The sequence below is a fragment of the Ceratotherium simum genome, chromosome 7 (assembly GCF_057802395.1).
Source record: "Ceratotherium simum simum isolate JZ-2026a chromosome 7, ASM5780239v1, whole genome shotgun sequence".
Lineage (NCBI taxonomy): Eukaryota > Metazoa > Chordata > Mammalia > Perissodactyla > Rhinocerotidae > Ceratotherium > Ceratotherium simum.
In genome coordinates, this window is record NC_141906.1 from 48,241,841 (window position 1) to 48,261,722 (window position 19,882).

General features: G+C 46.9%; 1 protein-coding gene across 3 annotated transcripts in view; it reads left to right on the forward strand.

Annotated features, from left to right (window-relative positions):
• The window catches only part of AMOTL1 (angiomotin like 1), a 133,031-nt gene extending 114,483 nt beyond the window's left edge, over positions 1-18,548 (forward strand). For all 3 annotated transcript variants that reach the window (XM_014785239.2, XM_087433610.1, XM_004427430.3), the window contains 5 exons: positions 1,266-1,456; positions 5,918-6,043; positions 7,158-7,384; positions 11,159-11,434; positions 12,557-18,548. In XM_014785239.2, the coding sequence (XP_014640725.1) occupies positions 1,266-1,456; positions 5,918-6,043; positions 7,158-7,384; positions 11,159-11,434; positions 12,557-12,663 (927 nt within the window). In that variant the 3' untranslated portion in view covers positions 12,664-18,548. The remainder of the gene's footprint in view (positions 1-1,265; positions 1,457-5,917; positions 6,044-7,157; positions 7,385-11,158; positions 11,435-12,556) is intronic.
• The last annotated feature ends 1,334 nt before the right edge of the window (positions 18,549-19,882 follow it).

A 19,882-nucleotide genomic window follows, 5' to 3' on the forward strand; every position in this document is an offset into this window, starting at 1 on the left:
ATTGAGGACAGGTACATCTCTTCTGCTCTATCCTTGCTTAAATGTTGGTCACTAACAGGCTACCACTAGAGCCTAGATCTAGTATTTGTAGCTTTAAAAAATTGAATGGAAACGTGTGGTTTACAAAAAGCCCATAGGCCCAGTTGTTCTTTTCTCTCTGGTAGGATTAGATTCCATCACTGCAGCTCAAATGTCCAGCCACTGCCCTGGGTACCTTAAGTGGTTCAGGGTAAAGCGTTCAGGTCCCTCTCACCTTATGTGCAGCTCTGCATTTAAAATTTGTGATGACTGGAAAACATGAGGGGAACATGTGTCCCAGGACATGGAATAGCTGGGATGAAGTCATGCTCCCCTGAAGTCAGAACCTCTTCAAAACTCCATCGTCCTCTGTCACACTTTAGAGGGAATAGCATACCTGAGTTAGAAGGAAAGAGTGAAATGTGACTATCCTGAGCTTGTGAGCAGTCCAGATAACACAACGCTTATTTGCTATCTTACAGACACAGGTGAAAAGAAAGGGCTGAGAAATGAGCGTGACCTGCGTTAGAGGTGTTCTGGTAGCACTTGAGTTTGTTCAGCCCTTTAAGGTTTATTAAATGCTCTCATATGCCTTGATTCCCAGGCTTCTAGGTGGGGCAGGTATTAGTTCCTCTGTGTCCCAGGTGAGAGCATTGCAGCCTGCACCTTAGGGCATCTCACTCCCACTTCCTTCGCCTTCACATTTTATCCCCCAGCCTCAGGGGAAACAAACAACTGGAATCATGTCCTTGAACTCGGGAGAAAGTGCCCTAGACCAGGAGGCCAAGACTTAGTTCCTGTTCTTGCTTTTGGTGTAAATTCACTACAGGACATTGGACGAGCCACTTCCGGTCATGGTCATGCAGAGCTGTATGGCCAGACAGACCCGAGTTTGAATCCTGACCCTACTATTGATTAGCTGAGAGATATTGAACAGTTCATTTAACCTGTCAGAAGCTTAGTTTTCTCATCTGTAAAACTGGGAGATTGTCTGTTTTACAGAGTTCCGTGAGAATTAAATGAGATAGAGAAATTGGGGAGGTGAGGTAGCTTGGTGTTGGGATCCGCCAAGCTTGGGTCATCCATACTGAAGAGAGAGCAAGAGCATGATGGTGATGTGTGTGCATGTGCTGTGGGATCTGGGTGAACCGTGTGCTCCACGTGGGTAACTATGCAGACACGGTTTATGTATTCTCCTTTATAGTCCCATTTGAGTGTCAACATCTTGTTTCTCCTGCTTTCTCCAGAAACATGGAAATGGCCCACCAACCAGCATGCCAGAATACAATGCCCCGGCTCTCATGGAACTCGTGAGGGAGAAGGAGGAGCGGATCCTGGCCCTAGAGGCCGACATGACCAAGTGGGAGCAGAAGTACCTGGAAGAGAGCACCATCCGACACTTTGCCATGAACGCTGCAGCCACTGCCGCAGCCGAGAGGTGAGACCAGCGTAACTCTGGTGGCCGGAAAAGCCCAGCTGAAAAGAAACAGAGTGTGTCCGGATAGGTCCGGAGTACCACCCTGGGAGTGAGATCAGTTAAAAATAACTTTAAAATGGCTGTAGTGCTAGTTGGAGAGCAAGATGGTATAACATTTCTGAAGGATCATTTGGCAATATGTACCTCCCCTTTGGTTCCAAAATTCTAGTTCTAGACATTTATCTTAAGGAAATCATTATATAAGTGCCTGAAGATTTATGTCCAAGGGTGTTCATCCCATTGTCATTGAAGATATCAGTACATTTAAGACAGCCTAGAATCCAACAAGAGGGACTCATTCAATAATTTAAAGTACCTCCACACAGCGGAATACTGTGTGGTCTTTAAGAAAGATGTTGTGAAAGTATATTTTATGGCTCTTTTTAACAATGGGTGTGTGTCATGGGCCAGACAAAAATATTTAATCCTCATAATAGGGCTGAGAGTAGAAACTATTATTATCCTCATTTTTCAGGTGAAGAAATGAGGCTTAGAGAGGTGCAGTGGTTTATTCCAATCGCACTGGTAGTAAGTGGTGGGACCACATGTCACATTGAGATTTGTCTGACTTAAAGCCTGATTTCACTTGGTTTGAAATTTTCTGCTGCTGTCAATTATTACCTCTGTTGCCATATTTCCTTTATATAGGCGTCTAGCCTTCTTCTTCCTTTAAAAGTTAGCTCAAAATGCTCAACTCTTCACAAAAATAATTCTGTTAAACTGTGTCTTGTCTGAATGAGCAGTTTTCCCAGATTGCTGGATCTTGTGGCATGCATCATTGTTGCAAAGACCTGAGAGGCTGTGCACTCCACCGGTTGAGGCTCTCCTGGTGCTTCCCCAACCTCGTTTGCTTTTTGCCTATAAGTTATATTGGGCATTTAATGCAGAGTTGTTTGGAATTTACCAGAATTTTATTTGGAGAAGATCCTCACGTTTCAAAGGAGCATCCATAAAACGGGACTTAATGAGGGCTATTGTGTTGGGATGGTAGGATCTGAACCAGTAAAAACTAAGGATGCAACCCAATCATCCCGTCAGTCCCATACTTCCTTGGGATGTCTTATTTCTTCTTTGATGAGGAAGAGAAGGCCCATTGGGGTGGAGGGGGGATACTTGATCAGCTGTTTATGGGCTCTCACGTTCATTACCCAACTAGAAAAGAATCCAGGATGTTACCTCCAGGAACTTGAAGAGAGAGCAGTGCCACCCATGAGGGCATAGATGCCTCTGCCAGGCACCCTGGCACACTTGGACCTAGGGAGACCTGCAGACTCAGGTGGAAAATGAAATTGGGGATCATTTTCTAGTGCTCAAGTGTTGTTGATATATGTCTGTGCTGTGAGGGAAAACGGCCCACAGCATCCCATATGAGTGGGACTTGGGGAATGGGAATAGACGTTTGAGACGTGTATTGAGCGGTGGAGCTCCAAGGTCCTACAGTGAGAGTTGGAGGAAATTGCAGCCTCCAGTTCAGTCCTTGCACTGCATGGGTGAGAACAGTGAAGCCCTTGGAAACATTTCTTGATTTTTACATAATTGAAATGTTTTTATTTTCAGCTTTCTGTTTTCTAAGGTAATAACTAAATCACCTCTCTATCTGGAGTAAGAGGACAGACCTTCGTAAAGTTACAGGGGGATTTGGCCTTCCTGGCCAGATTTGGTCTAACGCATAGCTCTCGGTGATTGCGCTGGGAATTGTCTTTTTCCGCGTGACTTTTATTGAAGAGAACACTGCCTAAGGAGGCAGGACACCTACATTCAAGGCTTCTCCCTCTGTCGCTGACTATAAGTGTGATTCTGCACAAGGCTTTCTGAGCATCACTGATCTCGTGTGTGAGATGGAAATTATAATTCTTGGCTGCTTATGAGCAGGAAACCAGACCCTATTCCATTGCCTGAGGACACGAAAACCCCAATAGCAATGTAAATACGTTACCTTGGAAGGATGACACAGGGGCCTTTATGTGTCCTTGTCTCAGCTCCTATTGATTTATTGCATTAGATGCATGTTTGGGATCCTGGGCCCTGAGAGGACCAATGGGCCTGGAATGTAAAATCTGAAGTGGGGGAATGAACATGTCTGAAGCCTAAGACCCCTGTGGTGGGCGCAGGAGGGGATGGCGAGGGAACGAGTAGAGCCAGGCAGAGCCCAGACACCATCAGCCGCTCACACTGTGCTAGGCGCCACCTTGTTCGTCTTCCTTCATGAAGGGAGACATCTCTTGCCCTCAGAGAATAGGAGTCCTGTGGGCTCTTCCAGCCCTGTTGTCCTCCTCTGCCCTATTTGGAGTCCTGGATGGAAGAATGGATCGAGGCCTTTTGCACGCTCCCACCCTTCCCACCTTCTTTGCTTCCATGTTTATTTATTGAGCATCTGATAATTCTGTGGGAAACTACCCTCCTTATTACAGACCACTCCTTCCCACCGTTTTTGGAAAAATCAGTTCAGGGGAGGTCAGGTTTTAGCTCCAATCTTAATGTTCTTTTCCAAGAAAACTTCTGTAATTTCAACACTGCTTTTCTGTTGATAGAAAAGGAAAATGAAGAATTTTTGAGAAACATCGAGATTCTGGGTTCTTGTTGTCTGGTTGCTAAATGGCTGCATATGAATAGGTAAAAGTGACTATTTCCAGCCATCAGTTTTGTGACTTTTCAGCCACTGATACATACTTTGCATTTATAGGCAATGATTTTTAAACAAAGAAAACGGTTTTTGTATACCAACTTGTTTTGCCATCTTGGTGCATTTTGACATCGTTGATCAGAATTTTGAGAGATTGAGCCTATTTTTTATGGTTTTGAAACTTTTTACAAATTTCAAAGCAATGTAATATTTTTTGAGAGTTTTATGTGTTTCCCTTCTAAGTCGTTCTCATCTAATTGTGCCTGCTGTCATTACTTGGCAGTATAAACATGAATTTTTAAATTTGTCTCCAGCTCTGTGTGAATTCTCCAAAAGTAAATTGGTTGACAATGTTTCTCTAGCCACTAATTCAAGCATTGGTGATTTTTGTGCACCACAGGTGGATTTATAATTTTGTCAGCGTGTTTAAAGCATTTTGCTTGTTTTCTACATTATTTGGCTTTATGATTTATTTTCAGCCATGGTTTTTGCACTTGGCCAGATTCTCACGTCTCTGTTGGTTTATTTTATCTTCATGCATCTTTGCTGAGGCCTCCTTCATAAAGATGCAGAAAACAGGAGTTATAGATATCTGGGTTTGAATCCGTTTCCATCTTCACTAACAGGCTGTTCTTGGAAAAGTCGCCTCCCCCGTTTGTTTATCTGTAAATGAGGATAATAACACCTGCCTCACAAGTTGCTCAGAGGACTAAATGAGACACCAGGTGTAACACACTTTACCTGGTCACTGGCATGAAGGAAACAATGCTCACTTGTTGATAGCTGTCACTAAAAGAGATGAAAGAAGGGGCTTTTTTTTTTTGCTGTTTTTGAGTGTTCTAGAAAAGAGCTATAATATTTTAAATAGGATTGTAGCATTGTAATGTGGAGTTAAAGAGATGTGAAATGTTTGACTAGATCGTTTCTTACTAATTTAGTATTCCCTGATCAGAGACATTGCACCTTGCAGTCTAAAGTATACTTAGATCACTTAGATTGCTCAGTTATCTTATTTTTACCAATTGTTGTTAACTAGGAGTAATTAAATTTCCAAAGCCAGTGGCAGGAATAGTTATCTTTGACCAGTTTTTTTCAGTCAGACACCTGCTTCCAGCTACACTGCTTTTGAATCTACCTATGTCTGTCCCTCCCCTCACTCCACCCCCTGGACTGGACTTGCTAAGGACAGGCTGTACATCGTCTTGCATCTTTTCTGCCCTGCTACCCAGCGTGGGTGTCACACCAAGCGGACCTGAGTCCTAGGCAGGGGCTCATAAAACGAAAAGTGAGCTAGGAGGCAAATGTGAAGGGAATTTCTGCTTGAGCCTCACTGTCCAAGAGGGACCAGTCTCAGTTTCAAGTATTTACTGAGTCTCCATTTTACTCTGAAATACTGAAGTAGCTGCTATACAGATGAGAAATAGAAATAAAACTTTAACTCTGATTGAGAAAGTGAGAAAGGATAAGCAAGTATGAAAAGGTACAAGCATAGAAACACTAACAGATATAATAATAATGGTATCCGTATGTCAATAGGTGTAGTGTTCGTATTCACAGCATGCCATGTGGTTTAATATACAATGTCGTTAGTAGAAAGGGCAGGGAATTTTGATTTGGGGATTTTATTTTGTTTTGTTTAGGTGCTGTCTTAATTCTATCCAGTTTCAGGAGAGAATTTGCCAGGATTTAAGAGAGGGAAAGTGGGTGAAGGAGTTTGAGGAGAGGGATTTTGAGTGTGGTGCTTGGATGTCTCTCCTCGGGCATGTGCATCATTCTCTGAGCGTGTCCTGTGTTGCCAGGGACACGACGATCATCAACCACTCGAGGAACGGCAGCTATGGTGAGAGCTCGCTGGAGGCCCACATCTGGCAGGAGGAGGAGGAGGTGGTACAGGCCACCAGGAGGTGTCAGGACATGGAATACACGTAAGGGATGGCCGTGTGCACGGCTCTGCTCTGACACTCACCTCGAGACCCTGGTGGGGCCTGCCAGCCCGGTGTTTGCATTCACACTCCAGCCCCTTCCTGTTCCAAACAGCTGCAAGCTCGAGTTCTCCAAAAATTCCCCTCCCCCAGAGAGAAGGGAAAGTTCAAACCTAAGGAAGAGATTCTGCTCAAGATGGGACTGGAGCCTGAGGGATAATTTCCTGTCAGATGCAGTTTTAAGATGGAGGCTAATGACAGAAGAATTTAGATGCCCATGTGTTTTTTCTGAATGTTTGTCTCTATAACCTTCTAGACATTACCAGCTGGAAAGGGGAAACCATATTTTTAAAGGCTCCGAGTTTTTGAGTCAGGATTTATATATTCCAGCCAGAAATAAAGAACTTATTTAGCTAATGCATTCTTCTCATGGGCTAAACAAGACTTCCAGCAGGCTTCGTGACATAATAAAACCAGCCTGGCCACCCCCACTCCCCCACTCCTGAGGCCCCGTGGGCCCTGGGAACCTAAGCCTCTCATTTTGCAGATGTGAAAATAGGGCTGAATAGCTGAGTCATTGATAGGCTCAGAGAGTTCCTGTCCAAGTTGTGAAAAGAACTCTAGTGTTTTCTCTGATTCTCATTGTTGGCCATTGGGGAAAAAATTATCTTCTCCCAGAAAACTTGTCCATCTTTTAATTTTTTTTTTCTCAGAAAATAGGGAAATTGACTTCAGTGGAAAGCTCCCGTGTGTGAGGCTTCAGAGTTTCCGTGCTTCCCTTCTGCTCCTCCTGCCCCCACCGTCAGGGATCCTAGACCCTCTAAGTTGGTCCCTGAGCACACTGTGGTCCAGGAGGTCTCTGCTGGGCAGCCACAGTCACTTGAACTGAAGTCCCAGAGTCTCCTGAGGGGCCAGAGAAGGTGCACCCTTTTGATCCACTACAAAAGGTCCCTCTTATACAATTTTCAGATTATAAATGTTTGAAGACTCATATTGCACTTAACTCTCTATCCTTGAATTATAATTAAAGTCACTGGGCAGCCTGACAGAAACGTTTCAAGTTCTTTTAGCCAAATGGCTTTTGATTATAACTGTTTGGTTTGGTTTTGTTATACAGTATTAAAAATCTCCATGCCAAAATCATAGAGAAGGATGCCATGATTAAGGTCCTTCAGCAGCGATCCCGTAAAGATGCCGGGAAGACCGACACCTCAAGCCTGCGGCCTGCCCGCTCTGTGCCGTCCATTGCCGCAGCCACTGGGACCCACTCTCGCCAGACCTCTCTTACCAGTAGCCAGTTAGCCGAAGAGAAGAAGGAAGAGAAGACCTGGAAGGGGAGCATAGGTGAGCCCCTTGCCTCGCCTCCTTCAAACAGTGAGAGGCAGGCTTATCTGGTGGAGAGTCCTGACGCTTCCATAGTAGGCTGGCTCTGCCACTCATGGACACAGAAATGTCATTGGCTCTCTCCAGGTCTCAGTTTACTCATCTGTAAAATGGGGAGGATACTCAATCATACCTTGGTTGTGGAAATTAAATGAGCTATGTGGAAGCAAAGGCTATGCCACCGGAGCAGCCGTTAGCCCTGGGTTGACTCAATATAGCTATTATCATTATCGTTGAAAGTTGAGGAGATGCTACAACATAAAATGTCCTAATAGGAAAAGCCCAGAGACGTCAGCCTCTGAACTTGGCTCTGCCCCAGACCAGTTGTGGGACCGCTCCACCTCTGCCTCCATGTCTAGAAAAGGGTGATGGCTGCCCTGCTTTCCCCCATGGGGCTGTGGTGAGGGCAAAATGAGATAACGGGGAGAAAGCACTTTGGAAGAAGTGCTCTCGAGCCTAAGGGGTTGTTGGTGGTGGTGTTTGTTGTATTTTTGTTGCACAGGCAGAATGTTGAGGAGAATTCCGCAGATGTGGGCTTAGCCACGAATGGGTTTCCTGGGGTGAGGGCGGGGCCGGTTGACCATTCGAGCTGAGTCTGGAGAGGAAGCAGGCAGCATTCCCACACGCACGTCCTCTGCTCTCTTCCCCTGCACTCTGGCAACTCCAGGGGTCTGGCCCCTCTTTGATGCATTTCTCTGGGTCAGAATGTGTTTTGTTTCTCTGTGGAGCCGAGAGCCAGTTTTCCTCAGCACAGGACATCAGAGGAGCCTGGCTGCTCCGTGCCAAAGGGGATAAGAGCTTCCAGTATGAACCCGACAAAGCTGGAGGATGAAAGTGCTCAGCCAGAAACTCTGTTTGAAGTCCCTCCACAGGTCGCTTCAGCAGCCCCTGCCCTCCAAGGAAATGTACTTCAAAGAGGATGTGTGTGGACAGCAGCTGGGATCATCAAAGACTCTCCCAAGGACGCTTAGCTCCTCACCCCAGTTACAGAGCCTGGGAGGTGATGCTCAGACAGGCCTGGTGAAGCAGTTGAAATGTGCTCAGCTCTGATGGAAACCTCCCTGGCAGAGGCCAGTTTATGATGTCCAACCAGGCAGGCATTCCTCTGATGTCTGTGCCTGTATCTCCCAGCATTTGGCACGTCTAAACCAGGCCTGGGAGCCTGAGGACGCAGTCTGTAGGAAGGGTTGCTGTGTTCTCTGCACTGGTACTCCTCCTCCTTATTGTAATTGGTGTCCTCATGTCACAGAAACAGAGAGGGACTCTCTGACTTGCCAGGCAGAGGCACACAGTCACGGGTCACTGCATAGTTCCCAAAACGTTTCCACAATTTCTTGCCAGACGGGCTCTGGAAGGAGGTAGAGGTGACAGCATATTCCTTCCGGAAGGCTCAGGGGCTCCCAGATGAGATGACTGGCTAGTAACTTAGTTCCACAAGAACATCGTTGTTGGACTGTGGAGCTTTGACAGGCAGAGTGATGAGGTGGAAAGAATGCAGGTTGGACTTAAAGTCAGGCACAGCTGGGTTTGGATCTCATGTCTGCTACTCCTTAGTTGTGAGATATTAATTTCTCTGAGCTTTCATTTCCTTTTCTGTAAGACAGAGGATAACATGGGACCTGTCTCATAGGAGTGTTGTGAAATATGAAGTGAGATGTGTATGAAGCACATAGCCAAAGACCATTGCTACTCAAAGTGTGGTCCATGGACCAGCAGCTCTGGCATTACCTGGGACCTTGATAGAGGTGCAGAGTCTCAGGCCCCACCCACAGAATCAAATCTTCATTGTAACAATATATCAAAGTAATTGAAATGCACGTTACATTTTGAGAAGCACTGCTGTAGACAAACTGAATTGCTCTGCGTTGCATTATGAATGGGCACCTTGAAACAGCCCTGGCAGGGAGACTGTATGAATTGCTGGCTAGTTAAGATAAGGGAACAAATACGTGGTTGTACTTACCACATTTTCTATAGGCCAGTGTTCTGGAGTGCTGGCACTTTTCTGAATGTGTGCCGTATTTCACTAGTTAAAAATAAAAGTGGGGGCTAGCCCCACGGCATAGTGGTTAAGTTCAGCACGTTCCACTTCGGTGGCCCGGATGCGCGGGTTTGGATCCCAGGCACAGACCTACACGCCTTGTCAGCCACGCTGTGGCGGTGACCCACATGTAACAAGTAGAGGAAGACTGCTACAGAAAGATTAGCTCAGGACTAATCTTCCTCAAGAAAAAAACGAGGAAGACTGGCAACAGATGTTAGCTCAGGGCTAATCTTCCTCAGCAAAAAAAAAAATTAAAATTAAAAATAAAAAAGTTGCTCTCCTGTCCAGCTTTGCAGGAAGACATTGAGGTAAAGGGACAGCACTGCACATTGTGTGTCCCTTTTCCCTAGCCAGCACGCCCTCTTCCCACTGCAGCCTCTCGATTCTTGGGGTGGGGAGGACGAAGAAGGCTAAGTGGCCCTGAGGAGCCCAGCTGGCTTCCCGCTTCGTGGGGGCCATGGCTCTGTGCTGCAGGGATCTCTTTTGGGGAATAATGTGCACCACTCAGCGTTGCTCTGACCAGGAAGTGTGTTTGTGTTTGAACCCGGGCCTGTGAGAGACCATCCGTTACCAAGAGTGGGGTGGAATTATTGGCTATTCAGAAGAGCAGCAGGCCAATGGGACCTTGTCTAGGACCAGGGAATCCTTCCGTTTTTTTTTTTTTTTTTAATTGAGGTCACATTGGGTTATAACATTATATAAATTTCGGGTGTACATCCTTGTATTTCGACTTCTGTATAGACTGCATCATGTTCTCCACCAAAAGTCTAGTTTCCATCCGTCACCGTACACATGTGACCCCTTACCCTTTTCACATTCCCTCCACCCCTGTCCCCTGTGGTCACCACCAATCTGATCTCCCTAACTAGGTATTTGTTTGTTTGTTTATCTTCCAAATATGAGTTAAGTCATATGGTAATTGTCTTTCTCCATCTGACTTATTTCACTTAGCATAATACCCTCAAGGTCCGTCCATGTTGTCTCAGATGGCACGATTTCATCCTTTTTTATAGCTGAGTAGTATTCCATTGTGTATATATACCACATCTTTATCCATTCATCCATTGATGGGCACCTAGGTTGCTTCCACATCTTGGCTATTGTGAATGTTGCTGCAATGAACATAGGAGTGCATACATCTTTTTGAATTAGCGTTTTTGTGTTCTTTGGATAAATACCTACAAATGGAATAGCTGGATCATATGGAGATTCCTCAAAAAATTAAAAATGGAAATACCATGTGATCCAGCCTTCAGTTTTTCTTAGGCCCACAACCACTGCTCAAGGCCAGCCCTCCTGGGCCAAAGGAAACTTCATCTCTAGAAAACCTTGAAAGAATGCCCCCCACCCCTCTACACTGGCTATTTGGCACCTCTTCTCTGTTTTTCCATACTACCCTGAGAATAATTATATCCCACTAATTATTATATTATAAGCAGTTTATTTGACAACTCCTCGTTCCCTCCGGAAAAAAAAAAAAAACCTATAAATTTTTAGGGAGGGGACTAGGTCTTTCATTTTTTTTTTAATTCCCTCCACATAACAAGTGCTTATAAATGAACTTGGTGAATGAATGAATGAATGAATGAATGAATGAAGCAATCATCAGTAAAGGAGCAAATAACCTCCAAGACTAGGGTTTTGTGTTTTTTTAAAGAACGGCATTGAAAAAACTGTCCTTCCGCCCTCAGGGTTGCTGCTGGGGAAGGAGCACCATGAACACGCCTCCACCCCCGTGCTGCCCACCCCACCCGCCGCAGCGCTGGCCCCCACAACCTCTGCCACGTCTGCCAGCAGCGCCCACGCCAAGACGGGCAGCAAGGACAGCAGCACCCAGACAGACAAGAGCGCTGAACTCTTCTGGCCCAGCATGGCCTCCCTGCCCAACCGCGGCCGGCTGAGCGCGACCCCTTCCAACAGCCCAGTCCTGAGACACCCAGCGGCCAAAGGGGCTGCAGAGAAACCAGGTACGAGCTTCCCACCTCCTTTCACACTCGGAAACCAGTGAGCTCTCTGGCCTGAGAGAGGGAGCCTTCTGTTGAGCTGGGGAGGGAGCAGGGGTGCGGTTGGCTCTCACTTCATGGGGTTTTATGATTATGGCTACCCTAATGTACTCAGGCTGTGTGTGCTCTTTATTCTGTTGGGAGTAATATGTATGTAGACACTCCTAATTTGTTACCATTTAAATGAGTATACGATTTGAGTGAACTCTTTTAATGTATGCTTGGTAACCAACCCTTTCCCCAAAGGGTGAAAAGAGACCCTCCGAGAGATGTTAGGGGATTAGTTCCCTCCAGTATGTTGAGAGCTAGTTCCAGGCACCAGGGACATCAGAGGCATCGGGTACACAGACATTGCCTTCAAGGTGTTTACTCGTCAGGATTTGGGGTTGTGGTACCTCTTGATTGAAGGAGAAGGTAGATTTAACTGCGTAATACGTGAACTTCTGGCACAGTGCTCAGGCCAGTACTGATGAGTTGCTTTGAAATATTTAAGAGGCAACAGCTTGGGAGATGTGATCTTTGCCATGAGTCCAGAAATGTCCGGGGGAAAGAAGAGACTTGGCTTTGGACTAATCTTGGTCATGGGGATAGCCTTCTCTGGGAATTCTTTTGAGGAGGCGGGGGCTATTGGGGACACAAATTAACTGTTTCCTGCAAGGGGGCTCTTTATTTTCATTCTCCAGAACAGACAAGTAAATATAGCGTTGTCATTTTTGGGAGATTTAATTCTTGGGATACACTTTACAGGGAAGGCAGGGAGCACGCGAAAAGTACCAGCTCATGGTGCGAACTCAGTAGTTTTGAATAGAGTGGAGGGAGAGCGGGCGTGAGGGGCTCCCCACAAAGTCCCAATGCCATCTTCACCCACTTAATCCTCTCCCATCACCATCCTGGTTCTGTTATTTGTATCTGAATCCCAGGGCCAGTCATTTATCTTTTTCCACTGTGGGTGGGATTCTCTGGCCTTCCCTACATACACTGGTGGTGAGTGGTGGTATTTGAAATGGTTCCACTTTAGAGAGAACTGGTAAGACCCATGTGCCTCCTTGAAGAACGGGCTGCTGATGTGTCCCTTCTGTTTGGCAGAGAACTCTCTTGGCCATGGGAAGTCACCCGAGCACAAAGGCCGCGTCAGCAGCTTGCTCCACAAGCCCGAGTTTCCTGACGGAGAGATGATGGAAGTTCTCATCTAACATTGGCCTCCCTGCTGAATTCCGTAACAGAACATTGACAAACGAGGAACGTGGCAGAGAGGGAGAGGAAAGATCGAGAAGGTTGTGGATGGGAAATCAGAAATGATTTGAACTGATAAGGATTTCAGATTACTAAGAACACTTTTTATAAATGTTCAGAAAAAAAAACACAGGAGGCCTACATGACTGAAGATGAAGAGAATGGTATGGACTTTTATTGCATATGGTGGAAGAGAGAAGATGCATGTAGGTTTGGAAACAGAAGTAGGAAGTTGAATTTTTGTATTGTACAGAAAATGTATCTCTTGGGGAGGGTTGTGTGTACCCATTCTCTGGTTATAAACAGATAAACCTAAACATGGATATTCCTTGGAATATCCCATTCTCCTTGCCTCTTAGCTTGTTTTGTTTAAGAAGAACCTCCTAGAAATCTCAGTGAGCCCATCTTGACATAATGTAATATCACCTGTACCATCCATGGGGCATCCTGTCAATGTGTGTGGGTGTGGCAGTGAGAAGAAGTGTCCAGAGATGATGGGGAATTTAAAGGGCGGTCTTCACCTAATTACCTGCTTGGTTTGGATTTTCAGGAGATGTGGGGGCTTCTTAGCTTTTCTGGATTCAGCAGTATTTTCTAAGCACGATGGGAGTGTTATGGCCTTGGTGCTCATCCTCCCTAACTTCTCTGAGTTCATCTCTGTCTCTGCTTTATTCTCTTTCATTTTACTCTTCTTTTCCTTCATTTTTTTCCACTTTTTAATAAGACATGGCAGAATTCCTTAGGCCTGGGCTTTGTTAGAGCAGTATCTGAACTGCCACCATTCCTGCTGTGTTTAATAGTGACCAGTGGGACAAAGCCACACCCTGGCTTCCTGGGTGCTTCCTCCACCTGGGAGTGGTTGGGCTGCAGTGTTAATCTCATTCTGACTGTGCACTAGGTAAGCCTTGACAGACGAGGCGGAAGATCCATGGCCACTGTGGTATCTTGCATTAAGATCATGGCCCTGGCTTTTCTCTTGCACAGAATTTGGTATTTCCACCCCGTTGCTCTGTTGGGGTAAGACTTTCAGGACTGCACTCCAGGAAATGTGTGGCACTTGGCTGACTCGCATCCAGAATCTCACCAGCAGCTTGTACCACTTTCTAGTATTTGTGGCTCACGAGCCTAGTCACCACTCTCCCCACCCCCTGCACTCCTCTGGTCGCTGTTGTTGAGCACACGGATTTCTGTGAGTATCAGCGCATGTGTGTTAACACATGAGTTTTTCTCCACCATGAACTTGTGTTATAACCTAACAGGCCAGTATATATACAGTGTGATCAGGTTTTTCGAGGTTTCAGTTTGCAGCAAGTTGTCAACGTAAGACAGAAATACCATGTTAAAGAGCCAGGAGTGAGTGAGGTAGTGGGCCTCTTATGCCCGTGTGTGATGTTTCCCATCTGACTCCGCAGACATCAGCTTTCTTTACAAATCTAGGAGGTGCTAGGTCAGAAAAGAAGAGAAGCCAATCAGGCCATCACATGCTCTTACCAGGTCCTGACATTTTCTTCCCTCCAGGTCAGCTGGTTCTGTGTTTTCCCAGGTCCCTTTCCTTATGCTTACTAAAGGGAAGAGGAAAAAAAGCCCTGGATCTGAGACTTTTTCAAGTCCAACCTAAATGAGACCCTGAAGACAACATTCTTGGGACATTTTGCTTGGGAGGCTTATTTTGGGGTTGGTCTTTGGGGTGTAACCTGGGAGAAGTTATAGCCTCCCCACATTGAGGTGGTAGAAGGATGACAGGTGTAGGCTGGAGAGGGGGAGGGAGGAAACCAATGGCTTTGGCCGGAGGGCCCTCCGAGCCACCCAGCATGGCAGAATAAGCAGGAACTGACTCTTCCCAAGCTCTGCCTGCAGTGGGCGCTGGGCTTACGCTTCATGCACGTTGCCTCCTTTAGTCCCACAGAGTATTGTGCAGCCTGGTAAACCAGAGTAGCTCACCTAGTGCCCTGGGGTGTGGAGAGAGCAGGGAGGCCTTGTCACATCACAGGGGAAAAATTGTGTATGGATGAGGGTGGAGATGGAGCAGAGGGCCCCCCATCTCTGTCTCATCGTTTTTCACAGCTGATGAGGTTCAGTTGATGGCAACTAACTCTCTCAAGGACATTTTGACTCCTGATTAATGTTGGGGATGGACCAGGAAGGAAAGTGTCTAGAGATAGGAGGGCAAGTCATTTCTGCCAGCCCCCACCGCCCACGTCTAGGCCATCCCAAACTTGGGGTGTCTCCCTGAGAAGCGAGTAAGAGCAAGAGCCGCAGCCCAGTCCCCCCAATCCTTGTCTTTATACTCCAGCACACCTTGCCCTTGTGCTCAGGCACGAGGCCACTTGCTCTCCTTGGTCCCCCTGAGTTGTCAGGCGTGTTAACTGTCTGAGTGCAAACACAGACACCACCATTTTTCAGTTGTGCTGTGGTCTTTTGTCAATCATTTTTTATTCTAACCTGCTGAGACTCTTCCATAAGAAGAGATCTATAACTTTAGAAAGTTTTCTTTTAAGGGAGATTTCCTGCTGAGCCAGGGCCCCCCAATACTTATTATCCTTATAGCTTTCTCGAAGCCTTGCTTGCAGATAGGAGAAAGGATGGCAAATACTGAGCACCCGCTCTGCCTGCACTCTGGGCAGTTTACAATATACCTTGTTTGATTTTCAGAAAGTTAGTGCTGACTAGATGCAAGCACTGTGGCAAGTACCTTTGAATGAGTCCTCAAACCACCTGGGGAGCAGGGACAAGTTTATTATTCTTATTTCACAGAGGAGGAAGCTGGGTGTGGGGAGGTTAAGTCCCTTCCCAGAGCCTGGCAGCCGGGAGAGGCTGGGATCTGCACCAAGTGTTCGGGAGACGAGCCGTGCCTTAGTCACAGGCTGGACTGCCCAGACGTGGGGATAATAACCATCTGCCACGTCTGTGATGTGGGCACGTGTGCACATACACACATATACGCGTGTGCACACATGCACACACACACAGCTGCCGCACCTCTCGGGAGCTAAGAAATAGGACTAAAATCCAGAACTCCTAGAATTGCCCATAAACACCAGGCATAGTTGGAAATCCTTGTGTTCCATTATAAGCAAGGTTACAAAATACATCTAAAAAGCGCTTACCTGTTGTCCAGCAGCCTGGACTTCTTCAGAACTTCCCGGGGTGTCTGCCTGTGGAACTTGGGGATCCTGTCTCAGGGTAAAGGGTCAAGGCTTTGGCTCTGTGTGAAGAAACATGCCAGAGTAATTCTGCTTCCCCGTTGACTGTGTCATCAGGCAGTTTGGGTGTGCTGCACAGGGTATTATATGGCATAGGAGATGTTGCTGGATTCCGGTCTCTAACCTGACATTTTGACTAAGTAGATGGTTCTCTATGTAAGAGCTATTCCTATCAACAGGTCCATCGAGCTAAGCTGCCAGGAAACACATTTTGCAAAAATATCAGAGTGTGTGCAGAGCCTTGTCTGAGCCTTTTCTTCTCTTAGCTTTTCTTCTGCTTCCCAGAAGTTGGTAGCTACTGACAGTGCTGCATTCAGCCTGTTCCAAGCAGGCATGTGGGACAGGGCTGCCGCATGCCACCCCGGGCCTTGAGTGGAGGACAGAGAGCGGGGGGCCTCCTCTCTTCAGCCCTGCAGGGCTTGTTCTTTGGAGCGGTGTGAATTTGGCTGCACAGGGCTCGGGTTGGATATCGAGACAGTTGCTCCAAATAAGTAGTGGACTCGGAACAGAGGATGCAGTGGTTCTGGTGCTCAGGGAGAAGGCTGTGGGAACACCCCCTGTAGAGAAGCTGGTCGTCACTCCTGTTTGCTCTCTCCCGGGTTTGCACCCGGCCACCTGTATCCTCAGGATGCAGTGGCTGAAGCGCCTTCGTGCTGAGTGCTGATGGAGTGAGCAGTTCTCCCTACCCAGCAGCTTTCTGAGTCCCAGAGGCCGAGGTGAACGCAGACGTCGGTGAGGCTGGGTGCCGAGGCGGCAGTGAAGAATAGATTGGGGGTTTAAAAGCTTTCAAGGTAGGGAGCTCACGCGTAGACTGCAGAGCGCTATGCTGAGCAGAGAGGTGCGTTTTCCAAAACCAAGGTCCTGCTCCATGTCTGCACTGGAGCCAGTGGAGTGTGTTTCTGTGTGCTCCGAATGACCGTGCTCTCCTCCTAAACAAAGGAGTACCGGGCCATGGTCACTGAGAGCCCACGAACGTTCTTAAACGGTGAAAGCTTTAAGTAGCCAGAGAGTATCCAGCCCATGGTGGCTTCTTCACATCCCCAAACCTGAGGCAGCCATGGCATATGCTTTATAAATGTTGGTTTTCTTTTCTTTTTTCTTGCTAATTAATCAGTGTGTTTCAAATGTCTTCATTTAATGTGAGGATTGTTTAATGGGTTTGCCTCTGATGTGTGGCTCCAGGGGAGATGGGCAGAGTAATTAAGAAGTTACCAGAAGCTGATCAGCTGGGAGCATGTGAAGGTCAGCATTTCAGTAAATGGATTTCTTCTGGAACTAAAGAGCAATTTTTTTCTCTTCCTTTCAAGTAGTGTACCCTTTTCTCGTTTAGTAATTTAATGGTATATAAAGATGTGTATATGTCAGTGCATACATATGAGGTATGACTATAACTATAAGGTTGTGTATTGAATTTCTTTTCTTAATATCCAGACGATCCAAATGTTTCATCTCACCCCACCCTCCTTAAAAGATGACCCTTTGGGAGACTCTATACTGATTACTGCACTGTTGCCTGAGTAGAAACATTTTGTGAACGCCTCTATTGGAATGGCCTTTGGGGGCCTGGCACGTTCCTCTGATTATGCTTAGAGATGAGAAATCTTCATCCTTGGAGGATGGACTTAAGTTTGGAAATAAGCCCAAGTCCTTCACTCAGTTGGATAAATAAAGATGGGTGATTAAGGTAAGTCACACCATTTTAGCTTTTTTAAAAATAAAGTTCCTAAGATGTTCCTTGGAATGAATCTTTGGCCTCTAGAGCCTCTCAAAGTGACCACTTCAAAGGAGGATAGTAGTCATTAGTACCCGTAACTTCTAGTAGATTCATTTTTAGAAAGTGCTTCTCCTGCCATGCCTCGTGTGTGTTCACATCTCTGCATACACACAGATGTCAGCACATATTCATTAGCATAGACCTCCAGTAGGCGTTCTGTAAAACCGTGTTATACTTAAGTGCATGTTATCATCACGTTATGCTGTGACTGAGGTGTTTCTTTGTCATGAAACTTTGCTTCTTCACAGAATTAAAATTCTGTTCTCAATATAATGAAGTACATAGCCAGCATTTTCTTGTATCAGCTCCTGAAGTTTTGATGCCCAGTAGTGTGTTGACGTGTGATTTTGCCTAGGATTCTGTTCACATGTAGACACCTGTAAGTATTTATTACAAAACAGAATGTAAGCAGTTTTATCCACGGTGGTTTTCTTTGAATTAAGGTGTTTTCCCCTTTTGTGGAGGGACAGTGGAACCCCCTCCTCAATGGGACACTTACAGAAGCTGTGTGAAATTCTGTAAACCAAAGGCAGGCGCGTGCACCGACCTCAGCCAAAACTTGACAGCCCTGCTGCCACCGCTCTTTCCGCCTGCCGCGTGTGTGTCGCTGTGCTTGGTGGCAGTGTGCTGTGTGCTCTCCAGCGGACTGTGGTGTACCTTTTGGCATCTTTGTCTTGCTGGTCTGTATTGCAGGGGGTGTGCAGAGCTGCACAGCCAGTGGGTCTGTGTACAGAGTTGGGGGGGTGTCCAGGAACACAGCGTGTCCCCCACAGCAAATATTGATACTGTTGGTCAGCCAAAGATTTCCCTCTCCTTTGCTGCTTAAACTTGTGCCTTAATATTGTATATAATAAATGGATGAAATGGCTCTTTCCCTCATGCTTGCTCTTTTCTTTCCCAAAGAACTTATATATACTGGGTGCTTAATAAATGTTGAATCTCATTTCATTTTACTGCTCAGAGACACCCTCACTTGCTGTTTTGCTTCCAGGGGCATCCGGCGCCCCCCTTGTGAGCCTCCTTCTTACACCAACACACGCTCTTGATTCTGAGGAGGAAATGAGTCATCCAGACGACTGGAGCCTTCCGTCCACCCACTCCTGGCTCCTCCAGACAAATAAGGAAAGAGGAAACACAGGGAGGCTGGGCCTGGGGAGACGGTGGCCACTTGGATCACATCTGAGTGTCCTCTTTTGGGGGTTTCTGGGTTCAGAGCCTGCCGGTGACCACTGTCACTCAGGAATTAACCCAAGCAGCCTGGGCCCTGAGTCTGGGCTGGAATGAGATGTGTCTGTGCCCAGTAATAGACATGGGAGGTATAGCTGCCTTATTAGTGTTTTGGGGCCACAGAGAAAAGGAGGGTGCTTTGATAGAATGGAGTCACATAGTAAATTGGTGAAATTCAGGCCAGGAGCCTCAGTGACTGAAGCAGGAGAACAGAATAAACCCTGTGAGAGTCCCCAAGTGAATGCCCCTCCCAAGGAGACAGTGACCCTGGGGACAATGTGTTGGGGAGGAGGAAGTCCCTCTGTTTATGCTCTGGTCATGCCTCTTTCAGTGGAAGCCTCTCTCACCCACCCGTGGCCCCAGCATGGGAAGAGCTTCTTAAATGTGAGCTTGGGGACAGTGAGGGACACACCTCTAGTCCCCCAGCAATGGCTAGTGAGATTTACATGCATTATCTCCTTCAGTCCTCACAACCACCTAGTCATCCCCACTTTAAAGACAAGGAAACTGAGGCTCAAACAACCTTGAGCAAGCAACATGCAAAAGATGGCAGAGCGGGACTGGGACCCAGGTCTGCCTGACACAGAGCCCGTGCACTTGCAGTGAAGGGCGGTAGGCGCTGGGAGGCAGGACGGCTCAAGCTCCTGTCTGCTTGGGTTCTTACCTGTCCTGCCTTCTATCCAAGGGAATTCTCTGCAGGGACCCCCAGTGCTCTGCCTGCACGTGGATGTGACTTATGTAGCATACAGGACAAACTTTTCAGCTCCCCAGCCTCCAGGAGGAGAGGTGGAGGACTGCTCTCGCCTTTAGGGCTCAGATGAGGACCTTTCCAAGCTGGTGTCCACCTCTGCTGTCTCCTCCCCTGACCCTGTGCTTGCAGCTCATGCGAGGCACCCCTGAACTCTGGCCTTTCTCTTGGGCCCTTGTGCACCACAGGGGAGACCCTCACCCCCAGCAGTTCCAGGTAGTTGTTCC